This window comes from Momordica charantia (assembly GCF_013281855.1).
Source record: "Momordica charantia cultivar OHB3-1 chromosome 6 unlocalized genomic scaffold, Mcharantia_2.0 BLBB01000006.1, whole genome shotgun sequence".
In the NCBI taxonomy this organism is placed as follows: domain Eukaryota; kingdom Viridiplantae; phylum Streptophyta; class Magnoliopsida; order Cucurbitales; family Cucurbitaceae; genus Momordica; species Momordica charantia.
Window position 1 is genome coordinate 604,679 of NW_028275164.1, and position 18,782 is coordinate 623,460.

Genomic DNA, 18,782 nt, shown 5'->3' on the forward strand with positions numbered 1-18,782 from the left:
AACAATGTCTTTTCCTGTAATTCATTAATTTTCTTCCATTAAAGAAAAGTTTTAAATATCACTTCATTCTCAATTTTAGGTGTGTCTTTTGGACTTTATGCTAACTATCACAGTTTGAGTATTGGAAGGGAAATAATGACTTAAGCCCTTGGTGCACGAATTGATCGTAAGAGTAAGATTCACAATCAATGTTAAAAGCAATTGAATAATTAAAAAATAGATTATGAATTAGTGGACTATTATGATTGCTTTGATTTTGGTTTCACTAAAAATGTCTCGTATCAATAGAGATAATTGTCTATGTATATCATAGATTATGCTCTTCTCTAGTTAGACTTTGTTTACATTCACTTTATAAACCCAACAAAAACGGCTAAAAGAAAAAAAAGAGATGTGGAAAAAAAGAAGGCATGGATATAACTTTTATTGATTTAATGCAAGTAAAATTTTTTGTAATTTTCAAATATATTTTTTTTTGGTGATTGTGCATGTAGGGACATATTGTTGAATTTCCACAGAATATATTATTTAATATATATGATACAATATCATGCTTTATTAATAATCGTTAGATAAGTGAAAGAAAAATATAAAATACATTTTAATTATGCATATAATGGATTATAATAGCTATAAGTATATTGTGATGGTCTCATTTTGAATAGTTTTTCCAAAAAGACTCTATCAAGTAAGCTATAAATTTGGGTAGAATCAGATTGATCTTGGCTAAGGATTTGGTATGAAATCTTTCACACCAACGAAGATGTTAGAATGCGATGAGACATATTCTCAATAAGATAAATTGCGTTCATGGAGACGGATAAGTTTTATTTCTTAGATTAACTTTTAGGATGAGATTAAAAAAGATTTTGTTTTAAGTTTAACTTTATTTTATCTACTTTTCAAAAGAAAACTATAATAATTTCATTTTGATTGACAATGAATTTGAGCTCTCTGGAGCAAAATATGTTTGAATTTGATATCTATTTAGTTCAAAATTCTGAAAATGGACCCTCTTTGTTCTAAAGTTTGAAAAATAGTTCTAAATGATCATTGAATTAAGTTGATCGTGAGTTAACTAAAATAAATTAAACAGAGAGTCTTCATTTAAAAATTGTCGTGTCAATAATGTCAAGTCAATTCTTCGTCAGTTAACTAACGGTCAATTTAATTCAGGAATCATATTTTTCAAACCTCAAGGACTAAAGTATCTATTTTCAAAGTGTAATGATTAAATAGACACCAAACTCAAATCGCTAGTACTAAAAGTGTGATTTTCGAAAGTTCAAGGACTAAATAGACACTGTTCTCAAGGGATGACTCCTCAAGGAATATCCTTGAGGTCTTCGGTTTAAATCACATGGAATGGAACTCTACCAGACCAAAGGGCTGTCGACTCCTAGGTTATCAAAAAAAAAAAAAACAAAAACGACATAGACACTAAACTCAAATTTTAGAATCAAAGATGTGTTTCAACTTTCTTTTATTTGTAAAAACTCACAATGTCTTTAAAAGAATTTAAAGTTAATTATTATTATTATTATTTGGTGCATTTATTCTAAGTTGATTTGATTAAATCCAAATTGATTTAATAAAAAATCACTTAATATTTCCATTCATGATTTAATTCAAATTGTTGGGATTTTTTTTGGGGTTATGGAATTTTTTGTCACCACACGTTCTTGATAAGTAGTTTGTATTCCATAGGTCTCAAAATTCTGCGAAACCACTCCACAAGTTATGAAGTTTGGTTTTGTTTTTTGTTTTGTGACAGTCAATTGTCAGAGTCTCCTTACTATTTTGAGTTTCAAAAGAAAAAAAAAAAGAAGTCAAAGTCTCCTTATTTTACAAAAAGAAAAAAAAAAACTAAAAAAGGGTAATAATTGAGATGAAATTCTAGAACGTGAATTTCATTGCCACTTTTTCCTTTTGAAGGCGGCTGACTACTTTTATTAGTTTTTTTTTTTTTGACAATTTATAGTTTTCATATTATGTAAATATATGTAATTTTGTAAAATTATGTACATGAATTGATATGTATGTTAAAATACAAATATTATCAAATAGTAGCAAGAAATTAGAAAATAGTACAACTTTTTAGAAATCTAAAATTGAAAAATATTTGAGATGAATTTCTATTTAGCCTTTAAATTTCAAAATCTTACCATTTTTATCTATGAGATTTGAGATAATTTAATTTTTATTTAGTCCGAAGTTGTAAAGGCTTACCTTTGTTGTTTTTGAAATTTTAATAATGCTTCATTTATTCTTTAAATTAAATATTGATGAGGTAAAATATTATTTAAAATTATGCACCAAAAAGGAGAGAGACACGGCGAGGGGGAGAGATTTGAAGTTTATTTTTAATTTTAATTTTGTAAATATTCTAAACTTTCAAATTTCAAATTTATTTGAAATTCACACACGAGCTGACTTAGTTTACTTCAGTAGTCTATGAATTAAAAGAAATTAAATTATTAAAATCTCAAAGATTTTGAAACTTATGAAATAAATCGAAGGATTAAAAAGCTAGGGACGCTTATGTCAAATCTGAAAGGCTAAAAAGGTAAGGTTTTGAAACTTTTCCTTTAAAATAATATAATTAGGATTGGAAACAAAATTAGGTCGGATGGAGGATTCACTATCCCTAAAAATAAAAATAATATGCAAAATATTCTCTTAATGTTGGTAGACAGAATGGAACATGAGAGGGAGAGAGAAAGTAAAACTTTAGTATGGTTTATTGGCACAAGTCAAGTAATAAGTTACATCACACAACTAAAAGATAATTCTCTTTTACAACAAAACGGTTCCAATCAAACATCCCCAAAACAAAAAACTAAAAGAGAATAGAATCACAGATTACAGAATTAGGAATTAGGATACCGAATTCTTGATTTGGGGGTTAATTTATTCAACGCAGCATCGGTACATGAGGTACTTCTCCATGGCCCGCCCACACTCTGCACACACCACATTCTCCGGTATGTTTCCGGCCACCCCCGGCAGAATCAGGCGGTTGCAGTGATGTGGGGTTCGCAGCTGCTGCAGATACTCCGCCAATGCCCTCAAGAAACCCCTCTCCTCCGCCTCTTCCTTCCACTTGTCGAATGCCAATATGCAGCTCAGCGCAGTTTCCCCTTTCGCTCTCGTCATCTCCCCTCCTCTTCCGAAGAAAATCGCCCATCCTTTGTCACTCCCGTCGAAGCTCAGCAATGTCATTATCTCCTGCATTATTTGGTCGTTTTCGACTGTTTTCCCGTATTTCAGCTTTGAGTACATCATGCTCTCCAATCGGGCCCAGAAGAACCACACCAATGTGGAGTCTGGCCAGCAATGGCTCAGTTTGTTGTCTCCGATCATGATTGTCAGTTTCCTGACGCGTTCCTTCGCGTTGTTCTTCCCCACATACGCCATTTGTAAGTCTACTTTTGCTGCCTCTGCTACTACTTTTGTGTTTGTTGTGAAGTCCTTTATCCACTCCATGTCTTCCCCTCCAAACAAGCATATGTATCTCCCTTCTGCCATCTGATGAATACAAAAAAAAAAAAAAAAAAAAAAAAAAGAAACAAACCCCATTTGTCAATTCTTTACTTTAAACGAGAGATGGGGTTTTGGAGAATGTGGTGAAAGATTTGGGAAAGTGGAGATACCCAGTCGAGAATGGATAAATCTATGCCATCTATGAGAAGCTCGAGTCTCCAGCTCTCTGCTTTCCAGAGGGCTTCTTCTTTCTCTGAAGTGAAAGGGAAGGCCAGATTCCCCCATATCCAAAGCATGTGAAGGGCATTGGTGGAAGATACTCTTCCTTGGGGATCCAAAGCCACCAAAATTGTCTTCTTTGTGAAGTTCCATTTTTCTTTTATGTATCTTATGACTGGGAGCTCGATTATTGAAGGGTCATGGACACTAAACCATGGCATCATCGCTTGCAGCTGCTCAAACTTGTGTTTCTTCTTGTCCCGCTGTTCGATTGATCGATCGATGATCGGAATCCACACTATCTCGTATCGGATTTCCTGTCGCTGCTGCGACTCTTTGAATAGGTTGTCGAGAATCATAACCTCTTCGTGGGATAGATCAAGATCTGATATCAACAGTAACACGTGTTTTCTCTTCAGAACCTCAAGGTGAACCTGCTTGTGCCAAAATGAAAAAGCCCACTCTTTAGTTTAGATTCAACAGAGTAGCAGTTGAAGACTAGACTATTGGATTTGTGATCAAACCATTGTTTTCGAGAAACCATCGAAGAGAGGCTGTATGTCATCTCTTGCAGAAATCAAGGCCCTGAGAATCTTCATGTTGTCCAAGTGAAGGGTTTCTGTAATTCTCACAAGATTCTGATAGGCCTCCAAATGTTTTTTCCCATCTGCATCACAAGGTTTTTTTTTTTTTTTTTTAATCATTTCAGCATACAATTTGAGGTCTGCAAGTTACTGTCAAATCAAATGTTTGCTTTCTCACCTATATGTTGCAAGCAAAGATCCAGCTGTGTCTGGAGATGCTCGTGTATATTTGTCTCCTTGTGAGCCAAGCTCGAAAGTTCCCATACTTCGGTGGTCGACATGATCCGTCTGAAACATATCAGTGAAAACAAGTTTGATTCATAATTATGGACTAGGCTCGATCTCTTACAAAGATACTGTTGAGTAGATTGGAATGCATCACTCACTCATGGCTCAAGCCAACAAGGCTTTCGATCAACGACATACAAGCGACGACACTTTTGATGGTCCAATATGCAGCTGCAGGAAAATGAGCTATGGCAACCGACATTGCAGGCGTGTCATGTGAAATGTATTGAGACGGTAGCTCCGTGAACTCGACAATGCACTTCGTTACATTCAGCATAGCCTGGATGAGTTTGTTAAGCGCATCGAATTGGGGTCTCACTGAATTGGAATGCTCTATTACATCAGGCAATTGCTTCAGCAGAGCCAGAGCCTTGGCTAGCAAATTGGTTGTGTAAAGTTGAGCCAAAAGCCAATACTGTCCATAGCTCACGGCAAAGGCTGCCATTGTTATCACCACTTTTGCATCCCATGAGTAGTTTGAGAGCAAGTTCAGTATAGCCATAGTTGTGGCATGTGCATCTCCCCCTGAGCACTTACATGCTAGCTGCAGTAACAGAATCATCAAAAGTTCAATAGCTCTCAGTGTCAAAAAGTTCAAAAAGAAGCAAAAAAAAAAGAGCCTTTACATCTTAAACATAGCAGAAATGGTAGAGGAACAAAATTCAAAAAGTTTCAGAGGGCAAATGTGTATATATTCGACCTTGCTGCCGACTTTCTCTATGACATGAGCCAGAGATTCAAGCATTCCATCCATTTCTGCTGAACTGATCTGTTCCTCTAACATCTCCATATGCTGGTCACTGCCCTGCATCATTTCATACACCACAATCAACGCATCAGTTTTAAGTGAAAGAACTGGAAAGAAAGCCAAATGGAGAAAATCAAAGGGGTTGGGTTGGTTTCACATCAAGAACTTTTCTGATATCGGGAGTGGCACGGCGGATGATGTCCTCAACCATGAGTAGGATGGGCTTGACATCAACCTCGCGCCCGTCCGGAGCATGAGTTGCGAGAACTTGCTTTGTCATTGCATTGTCATCAGAGGCAGAGAACATTCTCCTGTCACTTTTGATCAGTTGATGCATTTTGGGAGCTGGGCGAGTGTGGGCTGCCATATCAAACCAAGCAAACTGAACAAAAGAGTTAGCTGCAAAAAACAAACTGATACTAGTATGAAATTCTTAGTTTGGTGATCTAGAATTTGGATGTGTAGAGGTTTATATAACATAGTGAGATGGAATAAAGCATTGTTGAAGTGGTTCCTTGCTTGCAACTGGAGTTGAAACAAAAGCTAAAGCTAGTGACTCCATGAATTATATACTATATCCATAAAGGGACTGGGAATTTCTGGTTAAGATGATGCCTGAAATGGCATTGGTTTCTGTGGAAACTGAGAGAGATTTTAAACAGTCTTTGTTCTTCTTTGGGCCAAAAGATGCTTTGGAAATTTGTTGTTAAAGTTGGAATTATCTTCATCCAGATGAGCAGGCTCATACTTTTTTTCACTTTCAGAAAAAACATGGCAGAATGAAAGGTATCAATTAGAAGAAAGGAAGCTGTGTGTTACATGAAAAGGACAGAGATATAAAACAAAGGGGAGATAGGTGAAATGGAAAGAGATTCAGGGCTATAGCCTATAGGCATTGTGTTCCTTAGGGGCCATTAATGCATTTTGTTAGCTGCTAAATTCTCCAAAGACAATGCCATCAAGCAATGTATGGCCCTACTATTATTATTATAATTTCTTTTTTTTTTATTTTTACAAATGTTTACATTATAGCTTTTGTTATATAAATATTTGGGTCTGATTTGAAGGCTTATATTGTGACTTCTAAGTAATTTGTGTTTCATGCATATATTGAAACAGAAGGGGTAGATTGAATATATGATCCTTTTTAACTATATTGGTAATACCTTCGACTAATTGGCAACTAAGGTTACTTCTTTGAACTTTACAAAGTGTTTCTAAACTTTCAATTGGTATATAATAGATTTTTGAATTTCTAAATTTTCAATTTTTATTCATCGGAATTCGTCGGTGTTTGAAGACCCTGCAACTTCGATCACGTGGTCGATCGATTTTGGTTGGTTTAGAGATGAAGAAGTAGGGATGAGAAACGGAAAGAATAACAGAGGCCAAGGGAGAGAAATAGAGAAGAAAAAAAAGAGAATAATGGAGAGGAAGATGAAGAGGAGGACGAACCTTGACAAAAAAGGGAAGATAGGGAAAAAGAAAACTATAGAATGAAAGAAGACAGAGGGAGAAAGAAAGAAAGAAGAAAGGGAGAGAAGTACCGACAACCACCGTAGTTTCAAGTTCTCAACTTCTTTTACATGGGAAATTGGGTTTCTAACCCCATTGTATAGCTCATCTAGAAGACCCCTTTCCATTTTTTATCTTCGTAAAATTATCAAAATATCCTTGTTTATTTTAAGTAAAATTATCCACCGATCTCAACCCTTAGCATTTTTTTTCTAAAGATTTGCATGATCAAAGAATAAATGCATAAGATTTGTTCGGAATTAATTGTAAAAAAAATTAAGGTTTCATAAATGTTGTGCCAAAGTTGTATTAAATGCCCGAGATTTAATTGACAGCACTAAAAGAAACTGGAATTAAGAGGAAGATAATGCAAAAAAAAAAAGACTAGATCCCAATTCCAGGTCTTTTTTTTTTTTTACATTCTCCCTCCTCTTGACCCTATTGTTATCAATTAAATCTCGAGCATTTAATGCAATATTGTCCCGAGATTTTTGTAATCTTGACTTTTTTGTAATTAAATTCGCACATTTAGGATTGTAATTAATTATTGTGAGATATTTGTGGAGGGAGTAAAGATTGGTAAAGAGATTTGTGGAGGGAGAGATGTTGATTTTGAAACATGAGGAGGTACTACGGTAATTTCACATTTAAAAATTATGAAATTATTAATAAATAAAGAAGAGTGGGGTCATAGATTAGTTTTTTTCAAAATGGAGTCATAAATACAAAGTGAATTATGGAAGGGGCCAAAATTTCAAATTTCCACTTTTACATTCCTTCGTCTTTAAAGATTTATTTTTACAAAAGAAATAAAGTGACGTAGGAAAAGCCAAAGCGAATACAACTCTACGATAATTTATATATATTTACAATCAATAAGTTGTGAGTTTCATTTTACATTAAAAAAAAATAAAAACATGGGAAAGGAAAGAGAATGAGTTATGCTCGTTTCGCATCAAATTATGATTGTTGCACTATAATATTTTTATATATATATATGTCAAATTGTAATTAAAATAAATCCGGAAATTTAAAACTGTCACCGCAATGTTTCATAAAACAATCTCTCTTAAATATAAAAACTCAAATGATATTCGTAGAAAATTCGAATTCCCTAAATTAGAAATGGATGATGGAGCAACGAAAAATGGAAAGTTACCGTCCTACATCTACGGCTGTGATCGTTTCACTGATCCAGTAGTCTCACACGTGCGAGAAATGGGTGATTCGGTGACGGTGTGGAATCGTAGACTGCGTAGATACTTGACAGCTGTCAAAAGTTTGGTTTATTTTTTAATTATTTTATATAATAAATTTTCCGAAAGAGCGAGAAGGGCGGAGAGAGGGAGAAATGAGTGTAACTCAAATATCATCGGCCTCCGCCTCTTCACTCACACTCGCATTAGCGTTTGGTTGCCGCTACTGCGCTCCCCCCCTCGAACTCTGCTTAAACCGTCCCTCTTCTCGCCGCCGCCTTCCCGCCGCCCTACCTTCCTCTATCACGACGATTCCTTCTGCCTCTAGAACTACCGCCACTTTTGTCTCCTTCTTACCTCGATTTCTAGACCCTCATTTCGTCACGGGTAATTGTCTTCTTTTCAAGATGGAGGTACCCTCTCTCTCTTTCTACCGCTAATTCCCACCGCTTCTCTATTCTTCTTTCCAAGATTTACGTTAATTTGAAATTGGAGATACTCGGAATTCCCTAAATGGATAATTTGCCCCAACCGTATCCCACCTTGAAGGTATTTCGCGTTTATTTATGTGCATCAACAATCGAATCCGACTTTTTTAGTTTTGTTATTTTGTATACCATGTTCTGCTTCTTCTTCGATTCTAGAAGAAGTTTTTGATCATTGTTAACTGGGTTAGAACCAAATTCGAGTTCCTAATTCATTTTGATCTGATGTATATGTTCTTAAGCATATAAATTGTTGTTTAGTGCTCTCTTATGATAATTGTTCCCTAGAGAAATATCCCTTTGAAACTTCTTGATAAACTCTTTGATGTTCAGCTTAATCATTTTATCTATTTTCAATGCGTCTAGTTTCAGGGGATTTTAGTACGAGTGGTATGTGTAGTATATTTTATGCTGGTATATTTTCCTTGGAGTATGCAAACTTTTGATTATGAAATTCAACGGCATACATGTCCGAGTGTCCTAATAAACGGCCCCACTTCCGAGGCTGTGAAGCTTAATAAGGTACTTGAGCAAATGAGAATGAATTAGGTTCGCTTGGAAGATGGATAAATTCGTACATTAATGCTTGAGTTGGCAGATAGTTTTAGGAAGTTCTTGTGAATTTTCTTCTGTTGGTGTGTTTCATCGTGTTCCTTGTGAGGAAGTCTTTTTCTTTTATTGGTAGAAAATTTGATCCTACAATGTCATTTGTAATCACATTGCAGAGGTTCTGGACTGGAAGTGGGATAGGTACGAATAAAGAAATGGTGGACAGTCTCCACAACTATGGAGTGATTAGATCAAAGAAGGTGTCTGAAGCAATGGAGAGCATAGATAGGGGATTTTTTGTGCCGGATGGTACTCCACCTTATGTTGATACTCCAATGCCAATAGGTTATAATGCCACTATATCGGCTCCTCACATGCATGCCACTTGCCTTCAATTATTGGAGAAACACTTGCAACCTGGAATGCACGCTTTGGACGTTGGCTCAGGTTGTGCATCTAACGAATAGCTTCTACATATTGAAGTTTGAATTTTTTTTGTTTTATCATCATTGTTGAATTCCTTAGAAGGCCCAACTATGTTTGAGTTCTAAGTAGTTTAGACGTTCTTGGTCTGGACTTTTAATCAGTAAATTTAATGATCTGTTTTTTCTGGTTCTGTTAATTTCATCTAAATTTTGCTTTCAGTTTGGACATCCCTCAAGGATTGATATTTTTTCCCCATCTTTACACATACTTCTCGACCCTTCCCCCATCAGAAGGAAAGAAACCACTGGTATAGATTGAAATCAAAATGTAGAAGAATTATTCTGGTCTGTCTTATAAGGGTATGATCTAAACATGCACTGCCCAAGTGAAAGTGCAAGTTGATTGTAAGTGGTTGTAGTCTTCATTCATTAAGACGTGGTATTTCCAACTAGTTGGTTTTTGGGTGGGGTGTAATGTGCTAACCCAAAAAGACAAGCAAACAAACTTCCTCCTGTCATTTTTTTAGGATTGTGCGACTGCTACCCTAAAAGATATAATTTTTATTATCTTTTCACATTTGAGATTGCATTTTCAAATTTCTAACTCCAAATTATTATTTCCTTGCCCTGCCCCCGACTTTCCTACTTATTTGAGCTGAACTTACATGTTTGATCTCCTTGGCAGGAACGGGATATTTGACTGCATGCTTTGCGATGATGGTCGGACCAGAAGGTCGTGCAGTTGGCGTGGAACACATTCCTGAGTTGGTTGTTTCCTCAATGGAGAATATTAAAAAAAGTGCTGCTGCTCCTTTGCTGAAAGAAGGTTCCCTCTCTGTACATGTTGGTGGTATGTCATTCTTCTTTCCCTTTTCTAGAGCACAGATTTTCTTTCGATCTAGAATGGAGAACTCTGTTCCTAGTTTAGTTGACTGTAAGAAGAATGCAGTGAAGTTAGTATCTGGCACGCATTTTGAATTGGACTTTTTTTATTGCAAACCATATTATGGTACATTCTTGAGAGTAATGGTAAGTTTGAGTTCAATTCTTCTTCAGGAATCTCTAGGATTTCCCTCCTCTCCCCCAACACGTGCACATTAATTTTAACAATGTTTCTCTGTGAACAGTAGCGACTGATGACTTTTAGGATCAGAGGGGGACTAGCCCTGCCAGAAATAGGACGGGGGTACTTCTTTGAGGGCATATTTGCTTTAATATGCGTTTGTAATGAGAGTTTAATTGTTGTTGGATTCCGTAGATGGCCGGCAGGGTTGGGCACAGTGTGCACCTTACGATGCCATTCATGTTGGAGCAGCAGCGGCTGAAATTCCGCCAGCTCTCATCGAGCAGTTAAAGCCAGGCGGGAGAATGGTGATTCCAGTTGGGAGCGTATTCCAGGATTTGAAGGTTGTGGACAAGGATGCTGATGGCTCTGTTAACATCCACGATGAAACTTCTGTTCGTTATGTGCCTCTTACCAGCCGAGAAGCACAGTTACGTGACAACTGATTTGGTTTGGTCATCAATTTCAGGTGCTGCTTTTCTTTTAAAAAACAAAAAATGCTGTATAGAAACTTTAAATTATCGTTTGCATCGAATTGAATTAATAATATGCTTGTAAATTATTCCTCGATATGGATGTTGAGTCCAAATAAGGAGTGGAAAAAGTTGGGTCTGTTATATTATATCCACTTCCTTTCTTTTTCTTCAACCAGTTCGCAACATTCAGATCAACAGACACTGGAAATAAAACATGAGATGTTAAATGTGAATTTTTTGGTGCTGTCTGGCTTATAAATTCCATTCAATTGGGCCAAATAAGAGTGTAATGAAGAAGATGGAGGGAGGAAAAATGGAAGAGGGGATGTGGAAGTTGCGAAATTTGTAACTCGTACATCATCCAAATCAATAACAGACTTGAAAATTTAGAAGCATAAAAGACAATCAAATTACACTTTAAGAAGGTGGCTAAACAATGGCACTACAAAACTCACCTATACCTTCTGGGAAACAAAAAAGTTAACAAAGAGAGAAACGGTCTTTGGATATTCATTCATCTTGCTTCACTTTCAGAAGTTGCGCCTTGGTCTTTCCTCTGCAACATTTACTCTAATTGCCCTTCCATCTAGACTCTGCACAATTCAATTTTCACAATGTTTGTGAGCAGCTGACGAGATTCGATAACAGTTTGCATCTCCTAACTTGTTTTACTGAGATATTTAACTGAAGAAAATTCAATTTTCATACCTGTCCATCCAGAGCAGCAATGGCATCATTCATTCCAGTCTCATCAGCCATTGTCACAAAGCCAAAGCCACGAGAACGGCCAGTGTCCCGGTCGTAAAGAACCCGAGCCTCTACTACTTTACCGTGTTCGCTGAAAACCTGCTCGAGGCGGGCATTATCTACATCCCATGGAAGATTACCCACATAGATTCTGAAAGACGACTGGAATGTTCGAGGTGTGCGTTCTGGCCTCGCACCTCTTGGGGCAGCCTTATTAACAGTCAACAGCCTTCCCTCTAATTCCTGTAACAAGGGAAAATATAATTTATGTTCACATAAAGTTCTGTAGAATTGACAATGAAAAAGAAGCTAGAGAAGTTAAAAAATGCTAGTAGTATTAAACAGCAGTAAACGTTGAGTTGAGATACTATGGTAACAGCACATAACAGAAGTTTAAGTGAAGACTCGGCTAAGAAGTTGAGAACAAAGATCTGCCTTAGTATGGATAGAGATGGACAAAATTTTCATCGCCAAACATTCAAACCAGCAGAAAATTACAGAAGGTGCTATAATTCAACAAACTGAGAGTCAGAACTAGAAGTTGGTCCTAGCTCCTAGACTACACATTTTCTCAAACACCATACAGACCCTCAGATTCATGAAACACAGATGCTAGAGTCATTTGTCTAGAAGAGCAAGTTAATGGTACAAATGAATGCATATAAGCACAAATTTGAACATCAGAAGCTTACGTAACGGTTGAAGGTATCCACAGCTTTCTCAGCTTCTTCAACGGTACTCATAGTCACAAACCCGAAACCACGACTCTGATCTGTTTCTCTGTTGTAAATAACCTACAATCCTCACAAGCAGATTTAAAGCTTAAACCAAATCCACATCCAAAAGAGACCCAACAGAAAGGCGAAAACAAATGTTCAATTACTCACCTCAGCAATCTCCACGGTCCCGGCCTTCCCAAAGATCATGGCTAATTTCTGACTATCGACATCATAAGGCAAATTCCCAACAAATAACTTAGCGTCTTCATTTGGTTCCTCATAAGAGCCTTCTTCTTCTTCCTCCTCCTCGAGAAGTCCGCCTTCACCGTCCTCCCCTTCGGCCTCGCTTCCTCCATCTTCGGCCTCGCCTTCCCAATCAGAAATACGAGACTCAGTCTCACTGAGCTCCTGATTCTCCCAATGGGGCCCTTGTTCATCTTCTTCCTCTTCGTCGCCGCCGAGTTTGGGGTCAATGGTGATGGTGTCGTCTTCTTGGGCCCAGTCGGAGGTCTGGGCTACGAAGGAAACCAAGGACGAGGGGTGGGGCTTCTTCTTAGAGAGTGAAAAGGGCGAAGAATGAGAAGAAGAAGAAAGATGGAAGCGGATGAGTTTTGAGGGGAAAGAGAGGAAGGAGTGCGGAGGTCTGCAGGTGAATACAGAGGGCAAGGAGAGGAGGCAAGAATCTGCTTTGGATAAGGGTTTCAAAATTGAAGTGGCTGAAGTGGAAGCCATTTCTGATTCAGAGGAGGAGGAGGAGGAGGAGGAAGAAGAAGAAGAAGGGTTTTAGAGGAGGAGGCCTAACACCCAGCCGGTGATGAGAGGATAAGGGGCACAGAACGAACACAGAGTTAGATGGCCACTCTTCTTATCGGGAAAAATATCGCACTCGCACTGAAATAGATGGGCCAAGAATACGAGGCCTGAGTTTTTGGGCTCAGGACAACAAGGCCCAGTGAGATTCTTCCAAGCCCAAAACCTTGTTTGGCCCACAATCAGATGGTCGTGTCAAGGTAAGGTATGAATTTCTCGTATAGTCTCCATCATATTTTTGTTGTCTCACCGTGATTTTCTTGAATTCAACGTTTCAAACAAAACGTTAGCAGGATATCAAATTTTAAAAATTTCAAGTGTGATCAATGATTAACATGAACTAGCACTTTTTTATATGGTGTTAGAATGGAAGCCAATCCTGACGAGATGAGAGTTGTATTAGACGTCGAGTCATTGAGAGTCTCAACAACAAGAGAGCAGTCCTAAAGAGGCTCGTATGTGAAGCTATGTATAAATTTCTGTCATTCTCTAGAATATAAGTAAAATACAAGTTTGAATGGATAGACAAGCGTGAACAAATTTTACTGCGACTTCAAACATTAAGAAAAGTGGTAAATTGTTAATTTTTTAAAAAAATATTACATCATAAATAGAGAGTGAGAATTTTAAATTTTATGCTAAAATTGACAATAAATAATAATCTTTAAAAAATTGATAATAAATAGTGTCGTATGTCCCATATATATCATTACATATTTAGAAAGTTATTAATTAGAAATAAGTGCGTATCAGTCCGCCATTCTAAGTTATATTGCATACCACGTCGAGCTCTGCTTTCGGATTCTTTTATAAGATTGAGAGCCAAAAGCATCGACTGAGATTCATATTTCTATATGCCGCAAACAAAATGTTCCTCACAATTTTACATGGACAACATGTCGACAGATTATTAATATACAAACTTTATCTCTCTTGAAATGCATCCATGTTCAAGGTTTACTGTTAGTAGTCCACTTCCAGAGTCATAGGTAAACTCCTCTTCTTTCATGTCAACTACACAACGGTTCGGTTTGGAGCTCGAGTAGGCTCCGAATCTGCCACAGAATCGCCCCGTCATTTTGATGGTGCATTGTGAAAGATCCACGTTGTGGGTTAGAGTTTCGGTCGCTCCTCCTGAATTATACATGTCAAGCAATCCTATCGGTGTGAAGTGGATGTCATTACCGAAAACCTGAACACGTAAACATGTATAAAGACGAGTCTTGAAGTGATAAAAATTCATAACTTGACGTCGTCTAGTACACAGCTTCACTGACCCTGATTGGAGCAACGGTGTATATCTCACAGTCTAAAGTTCTCAATCCAACTTCAAGACTTTCTTTCTTTTTCAACTTATAAAGACATCCTACAACACAAGTCGAAACATTTTCAGTTTAGAAGAGCTTTCTTACCAATGAAAAGGAGGAGAAAATAAAGGATTCTCATGAGGAGTTCAAATCATACCTGAGTTGAAGGCATAAACTGCAGAATCTCCATCCCAGTTTTCACCTGCAACATCTTCAAGAAATTCTACATCATTTGGACAGACACTACCTTTGATACTTAGTGTTGTAGAAGTCGAGGTAGCTTCATTCTGAGCGACTTTCATCAGTGGCCAATTTCCTGCTCCTTGGCAATTAAAGACGCCGAGGACTCCTGTTAACTTATTCAAGTTCCATATTTTCAGCACCCTGCGGAAGCCAATGGCATGAAGGAGAAGATTACATATTTGACATCATTGGTTTGAATTTGAAGTTGTTTGGAGCTAATGAGACTTATTCTTAATACCTTTTTCCATCCATTACGGGGTCTCGAAATAAGCAGTCTCGAGTAGGCCGGCCTGCATATCTTGCCCTAAGGACTGATCCATCAGGCAACACTAGCTTCCTCAGTATTTTGAAATCGTGATTCCCGGGCTTGTCGCTGTCGTGATGATAGTTTCATTTAGTAACAAGTTTAAAGAGATTGGCTAATACAGATTAGAAATATGTTAGAAGCCAATGCGCTATATACCTTACATATACGGCACAACCGCCCAATGCTCTGGCTGCACCATGGAATTCAGCTGTTTCATGCTTGCTCTGTAAATTAAAATAAAAAATGCATCCTTTTAGATCTGATCATCTTAAGTTTCTCTTCCATGATAGAAATCGCAAATGATATTGTGTATGATTGCTCCACTAAGACCACGCTGGATGAAAATTAAACTTATAAACATTACTTCCTTATTTTGTTATTTTCTTCTTGAAAAAAAGTTAAGTGAAGTTTAAAACGAACGAAAGTAGTCATAGGTAGGCATAACTTTTTAAATCATAAAACTAAAAATGAAACCTCGTTTTCTGGATGAATTAAGAGAAGCAGGTGTAATTTAAGAGGTGTGAAAGAAAAAAAAAAGGGTAATGCAGAATAGAACAACTCACATGAAACATGTCCCAATCTGGCACTACAATCTCCCCCATTAGAAGACTATTAAAAGCCACAGCAGCAACATGTAAAGTCTGAAATGTTGGCTCTCTAGGCATGAAGTCCTCTGAAACTCTAGCAACTGCACTCTTCTTTGAACTGACAACACAAATTAACAAATCAGAGAATGGATATCAAAAAAATTTACATGCTTGTCTACGTCATTACTCATTTAGGAGTAGACAAATCGACTAACCTGTATATCGAGTCTGTGTTATGACTCATACAGCAAATCAGATTAGTTTCTTTGAAATTTATTGCAACTGATTGTTCTAATGCTTCTAGATACTGCCTAGTGATTGACACACGCCCACCATATCCCGAACCTAAGGTCTCCATTAGGCTCTGGACATCCACCTTGACTCCATCAATGCCAATTTTCGCCAAATAACCATGGAGATCGTTGTAGAAATCATAAATCTTCTCAGGGTTTATAACCCCAACTCCATATTTCTCCAAGACGTCCACAACAATATCGCCGATATTACTCATGTTGCCCGGCGATTGAACGGGATATTCAATCTTAGGGTTGTATTTCTTCATCGATTCGGAAGATGGGAGTACTCCTCCCCAGTAACCAGCCAAAGCATGCCATACATAGACATATCTGTAATTTTATAGAGCAATTACGGGAAACATCAACAATCCCGCATTCTTAGGTAAAATTTGAAAAACTTCCTTCTACCAAAAATGAAGAAACTCACTTGAGGCCGTATTTTTCTTTGATGGTATGAACAAGATCTTGGAGATTGCAGGCATTATCGGAACCAGAACCGCTGAACTTTCCGTTCTCTTTGATGTCCACTAGTCTTGTAGCAAACCTGGAGTTGAAGAAGGAAATTTGTAGTGAGAAAATGAATGAGATTGAGATCAAAAGTTCAGATGAAGAAGAGATTAAGTTTGAGCTTACTGTATCCCTTCGATCTCTGGTTCACCTTCTCTGCGATATTCATTTACGGTGTGTTGCCAACCATCGTCGATAATCAGAAATTTTGGAGAAAGACCTCCATCGCTGAAACTGTTGATACAGAGTTAGAATGCTCATTTTATATTTCTACCCAATTAAAAATAATTTAAATAAATGGTAGACTTGTAGCATATGCATGCTAATATAATTTTTAATCTTTTTTTTTATAATACATTGGAGGGAAATTTTGATTCGACCTATACTCACTTTGGCCAAAATAGTCAAGAAGTGTTCACATGTTGTTTTAAAACAAAAAAAAATAATTAATTAAAATAAAATTATATCAACTAAAAAGATTAATATAATTTATATTAATTCACGTCGACAACTATTAACATATTGCATAATTAAATTTTCTATTTTAACAATTTCATTGATTTTAATTAGTAATATCTAAGTAAAATTAAATAAAATTTTGTAAAAAAAATAATTCAACTTAAAAAATTTCTTATAATAAAAAGTCATAGATATTTTTATCTAAAATTAATGTTTATTTTAAGAAATTAAACTAACTAGTTAAGATTTGTATTAAAAATCATATCTAGCGAAGGAGAAGGAAATGAAAACTTGTATTAGCATTCTTACGTTCCAATTTATTGTAAATACGGTCGGAAAAGTTATGAATAAGACTAATAACTATCGAATAGAAATTTAAAACGGTCAGTTACGTTGTGGTAACCTGCCTCCAATAATCTACTCTACATTATTTAGAAAGTTGAATATTTTTACCTTTGGAGACCTTCCTTGATTCCTTGTGGATTAACCTCGGTGTAAAACGCATCCCAAGTGCACCAACCAAACCAGTCCACATGAGGAGGAACCTGTTAAAACAAAAACAAACAAACAAAAATATGATTTTTCTAATTGGAATTCCTACAGTAATAATAATCATAATAATATTACAGCAAAAAAAAAGAAATATATTTTTCATTTTTGAGAGTTGGATCACCTTCTTGTTGTCAATATGACTAAAAGTTGGTTTGACCTTTTCCAAGATCCTACATCAGTAGTGAAAATTACAGAATTTGGATCAACTTGTTCAAGGAATACATAATTATTAATCACAGTAGAAATTAAGTGAATTAAAGAAGCTGAGGCTTACTTGATAGAATTTGTAATGACCTCAAAAGGGTTATCTCCTGAGTTTATAAATACTGCTTCCATTGCCTTTGAAGTTTGCACATTAACATCCCCTAAAACAGAGCAACGAATATATAAGAATACCCTGTAAACTTTAATTTCGATTGGATCAACAAAAATGAAAAAAAAAAAAAAAAAAAGAAACCACAAACTCACCACTTTCAACACAAAATTGAAGCTCATTTTCTGAGCTCCCTTGCAAAGTTGCACGAAATTGCCCATCCAAAACTGGCAAAATCAGGATGTATGAGCAGCCCTCGGTATCTTGATCGGCAGAAGTTTCTTCATTTAAGGCAGATTCTTGTGTCACTTTCAACAGCACCATCTGGGTTTCTACTGGAATTTCACTGCCTGATTTCCCAATTCGTGGTATCATCCACCACATTTTGAATTTGTATAGGCATAAGAACTCCTGCCTTCTGCATCCACAGTTCATTTCTCTAGTTTAAGCTTTTAGATTGAATAGTAATTTATTCATGCTTAAAAATAGTACTCACCGGAGAATTCCGAGAGAAAATACATGACGAGAGCTGGGGGAGGAAGAAGTAGCGCCGATGAAAGCTGAGCGGTGGGTCACCGGAGAGACGACGACATTTTCCGGGACGGCGGTCAGAACCAGCTTGTCGCCGACGATGAGACATCCATCTTTGACGGTCGGCGAGGCTGTGATTGTCATCTTGGTAATGAAATCGGTTGAGAGAGAACTTTTCCGGCGATGATCTACGTGAACGCCTTATACATATTCAAGATGAATTCTTGTACAGCCCATTAATTTATAGGCCCCATAAATCTCCATTAAAATATTGAACAAGACCAATTGGTTTGGTTGGTGGGGGGCGATGGAAACATTCTTTAATATTCATAAATTCTAATTTTAATTTGGTATTTATTCAGCTTAATCTTGA

The 18,782-nt window shown here is 36.7% G+C and overlaps 4 protein-coding genes across 8 annotated transcripts; 1 reads left to right on the forward strand and 3 right to left on the reverse strand.

Moving 5' to 3' along the window:
- Positions 1-2,718: 2,718 nt before the first annotated feature.
- On the reverse strand, positions 2,719-5,870 carry LOC111006941 (protein SIEVE ELEMENT OCCLUSION B). The gene is made up of 7 exons (XM_088126031.1): positions 5,480-5,870; positions 5,275-5,379; positions 4,673-5,118; positions 4,465-4,574; positions 4,227-4,369; positions 3,654-4,136; positions 2,719-3,528 (listed from the first exon to the last, which is right to left on the reverse strand). The coding sequence occupies exons 1-7, from the start codon at positions 5,687-5,689 to the stop codon at positions 2,911-2,913; spliced, it is 2,115 nt and encodes a 704-aa protein (XP_087982157.1). The 5' UTR covers positions 5,690-5,870; the 3' UTR covers positions 2,719-2,910.
- A 2,293-nt stretch (positions 5,871-8,163) lies between these two features.
- LOC111006979 (protein-L-isoaspartate O-methyltransferase 1) lies at positions 8,164-11,203 on the forward strand. 4 transcript variants are annotated; one of them, XM_022279102.2, is made up of 5 exons: positions 8,164-8,446; positions 8,885-9,040; positions 9,244-9,514; positions 10,178-10,342; positions 10,751-11,203. In XM_022279102.2, the coding sequence occupies exons 1-5, from the start codon at positions 8,189-8,191 to the stop codon at positions 10,999-11,001; spliced, it is 1,101 nt and encodes a 366-aa protein (XP_022134794.1). In that variant the 5' UTR covers positions 8,164-8,188; the 3' UTR covers positions 11,002-11,203. The 4 variants fall into 4 exon arrangements, with proteins under 4 accessions (XP_022134794.1, XP_022134795.1, XP_022134796.1 ...); XM_022279104.2 differs by having other exon boundaries at positions 8,406-8,582; XM_022279103.2 differs by lacking the exon at positions 8,885-9,040.
- Positions 11,204-11,357: 154 nt separating this feature from the next.
- LOC111006981 (28 kDa ribonucleoprotein, chloroplastic) lies at positions 11,358-13,346 on the reverse strand. The gene is made up of 4 exons (XM_022279106.2): positions 12,666-13,346; positions 12,471-12,572; positions 11,740-12,021; positions 11,358-11,624 (listed from the first exon to the last, which is right to left on the reverse strand). Exons 1-4 carry the CDS (start codon positions 13,227-13,229, stop codon positions 11,562-11,564), a joined length of 1,011 nt encoding a protein of 336 aa, XP_022134798.1. The 5' UTR covers positions 13,230-13,346; the 3' UTR covers positions 11,358-11,561.
- Positions 13,347-13,951: 605 nt separating this feature from the next.
- Positions 13,952-18,723, reverse strand: LOC111007455 (putative galactinol--sucrose galactosyltransferase 2). 2 transcript variants are annotated; one of them, XM_088124999.1, is made up of 14 exons: positions 18,375-18,723; positions 18,034-18,293; positions 17,840-17,930; positions 17,687-17,735; positions 17,467-17,558; positions 16,681-16,788; positions 16,475-16,591; positions 15,967-16,377; positions 15,728-15,869; positions 15,321-15,388; positions 15,096-15,230; positions 14,772-14,998; positions 14,585-14,673; positions 13,952-14,499 (listed from the first exon to the last, which is right to left on the reverse strand). In XM_088124999.1, exons 1-14 carry the CDS (start codon positions 18,551-18,553, stop codon positions 14,218-14,220), a joined length of 2,250 nt encoding a protein of 749 aa, XP_087981125.1. In that variant the 5' UTR covers positions 18,554-18,723; the 3' UTR covers positions 13,952-14,217. The 2 variants fall into 2 exon arrangements, with proteins under 2 accessions (XP_087981125.1, XP_022135521.1); XM_022279829.2 differs by having other exon boundaries at positions 18,034-18,296; positions 18,375-18,722.
- Between the last annotated feature and the right edge of the window lie 59 nt (positions 18,724-18,782).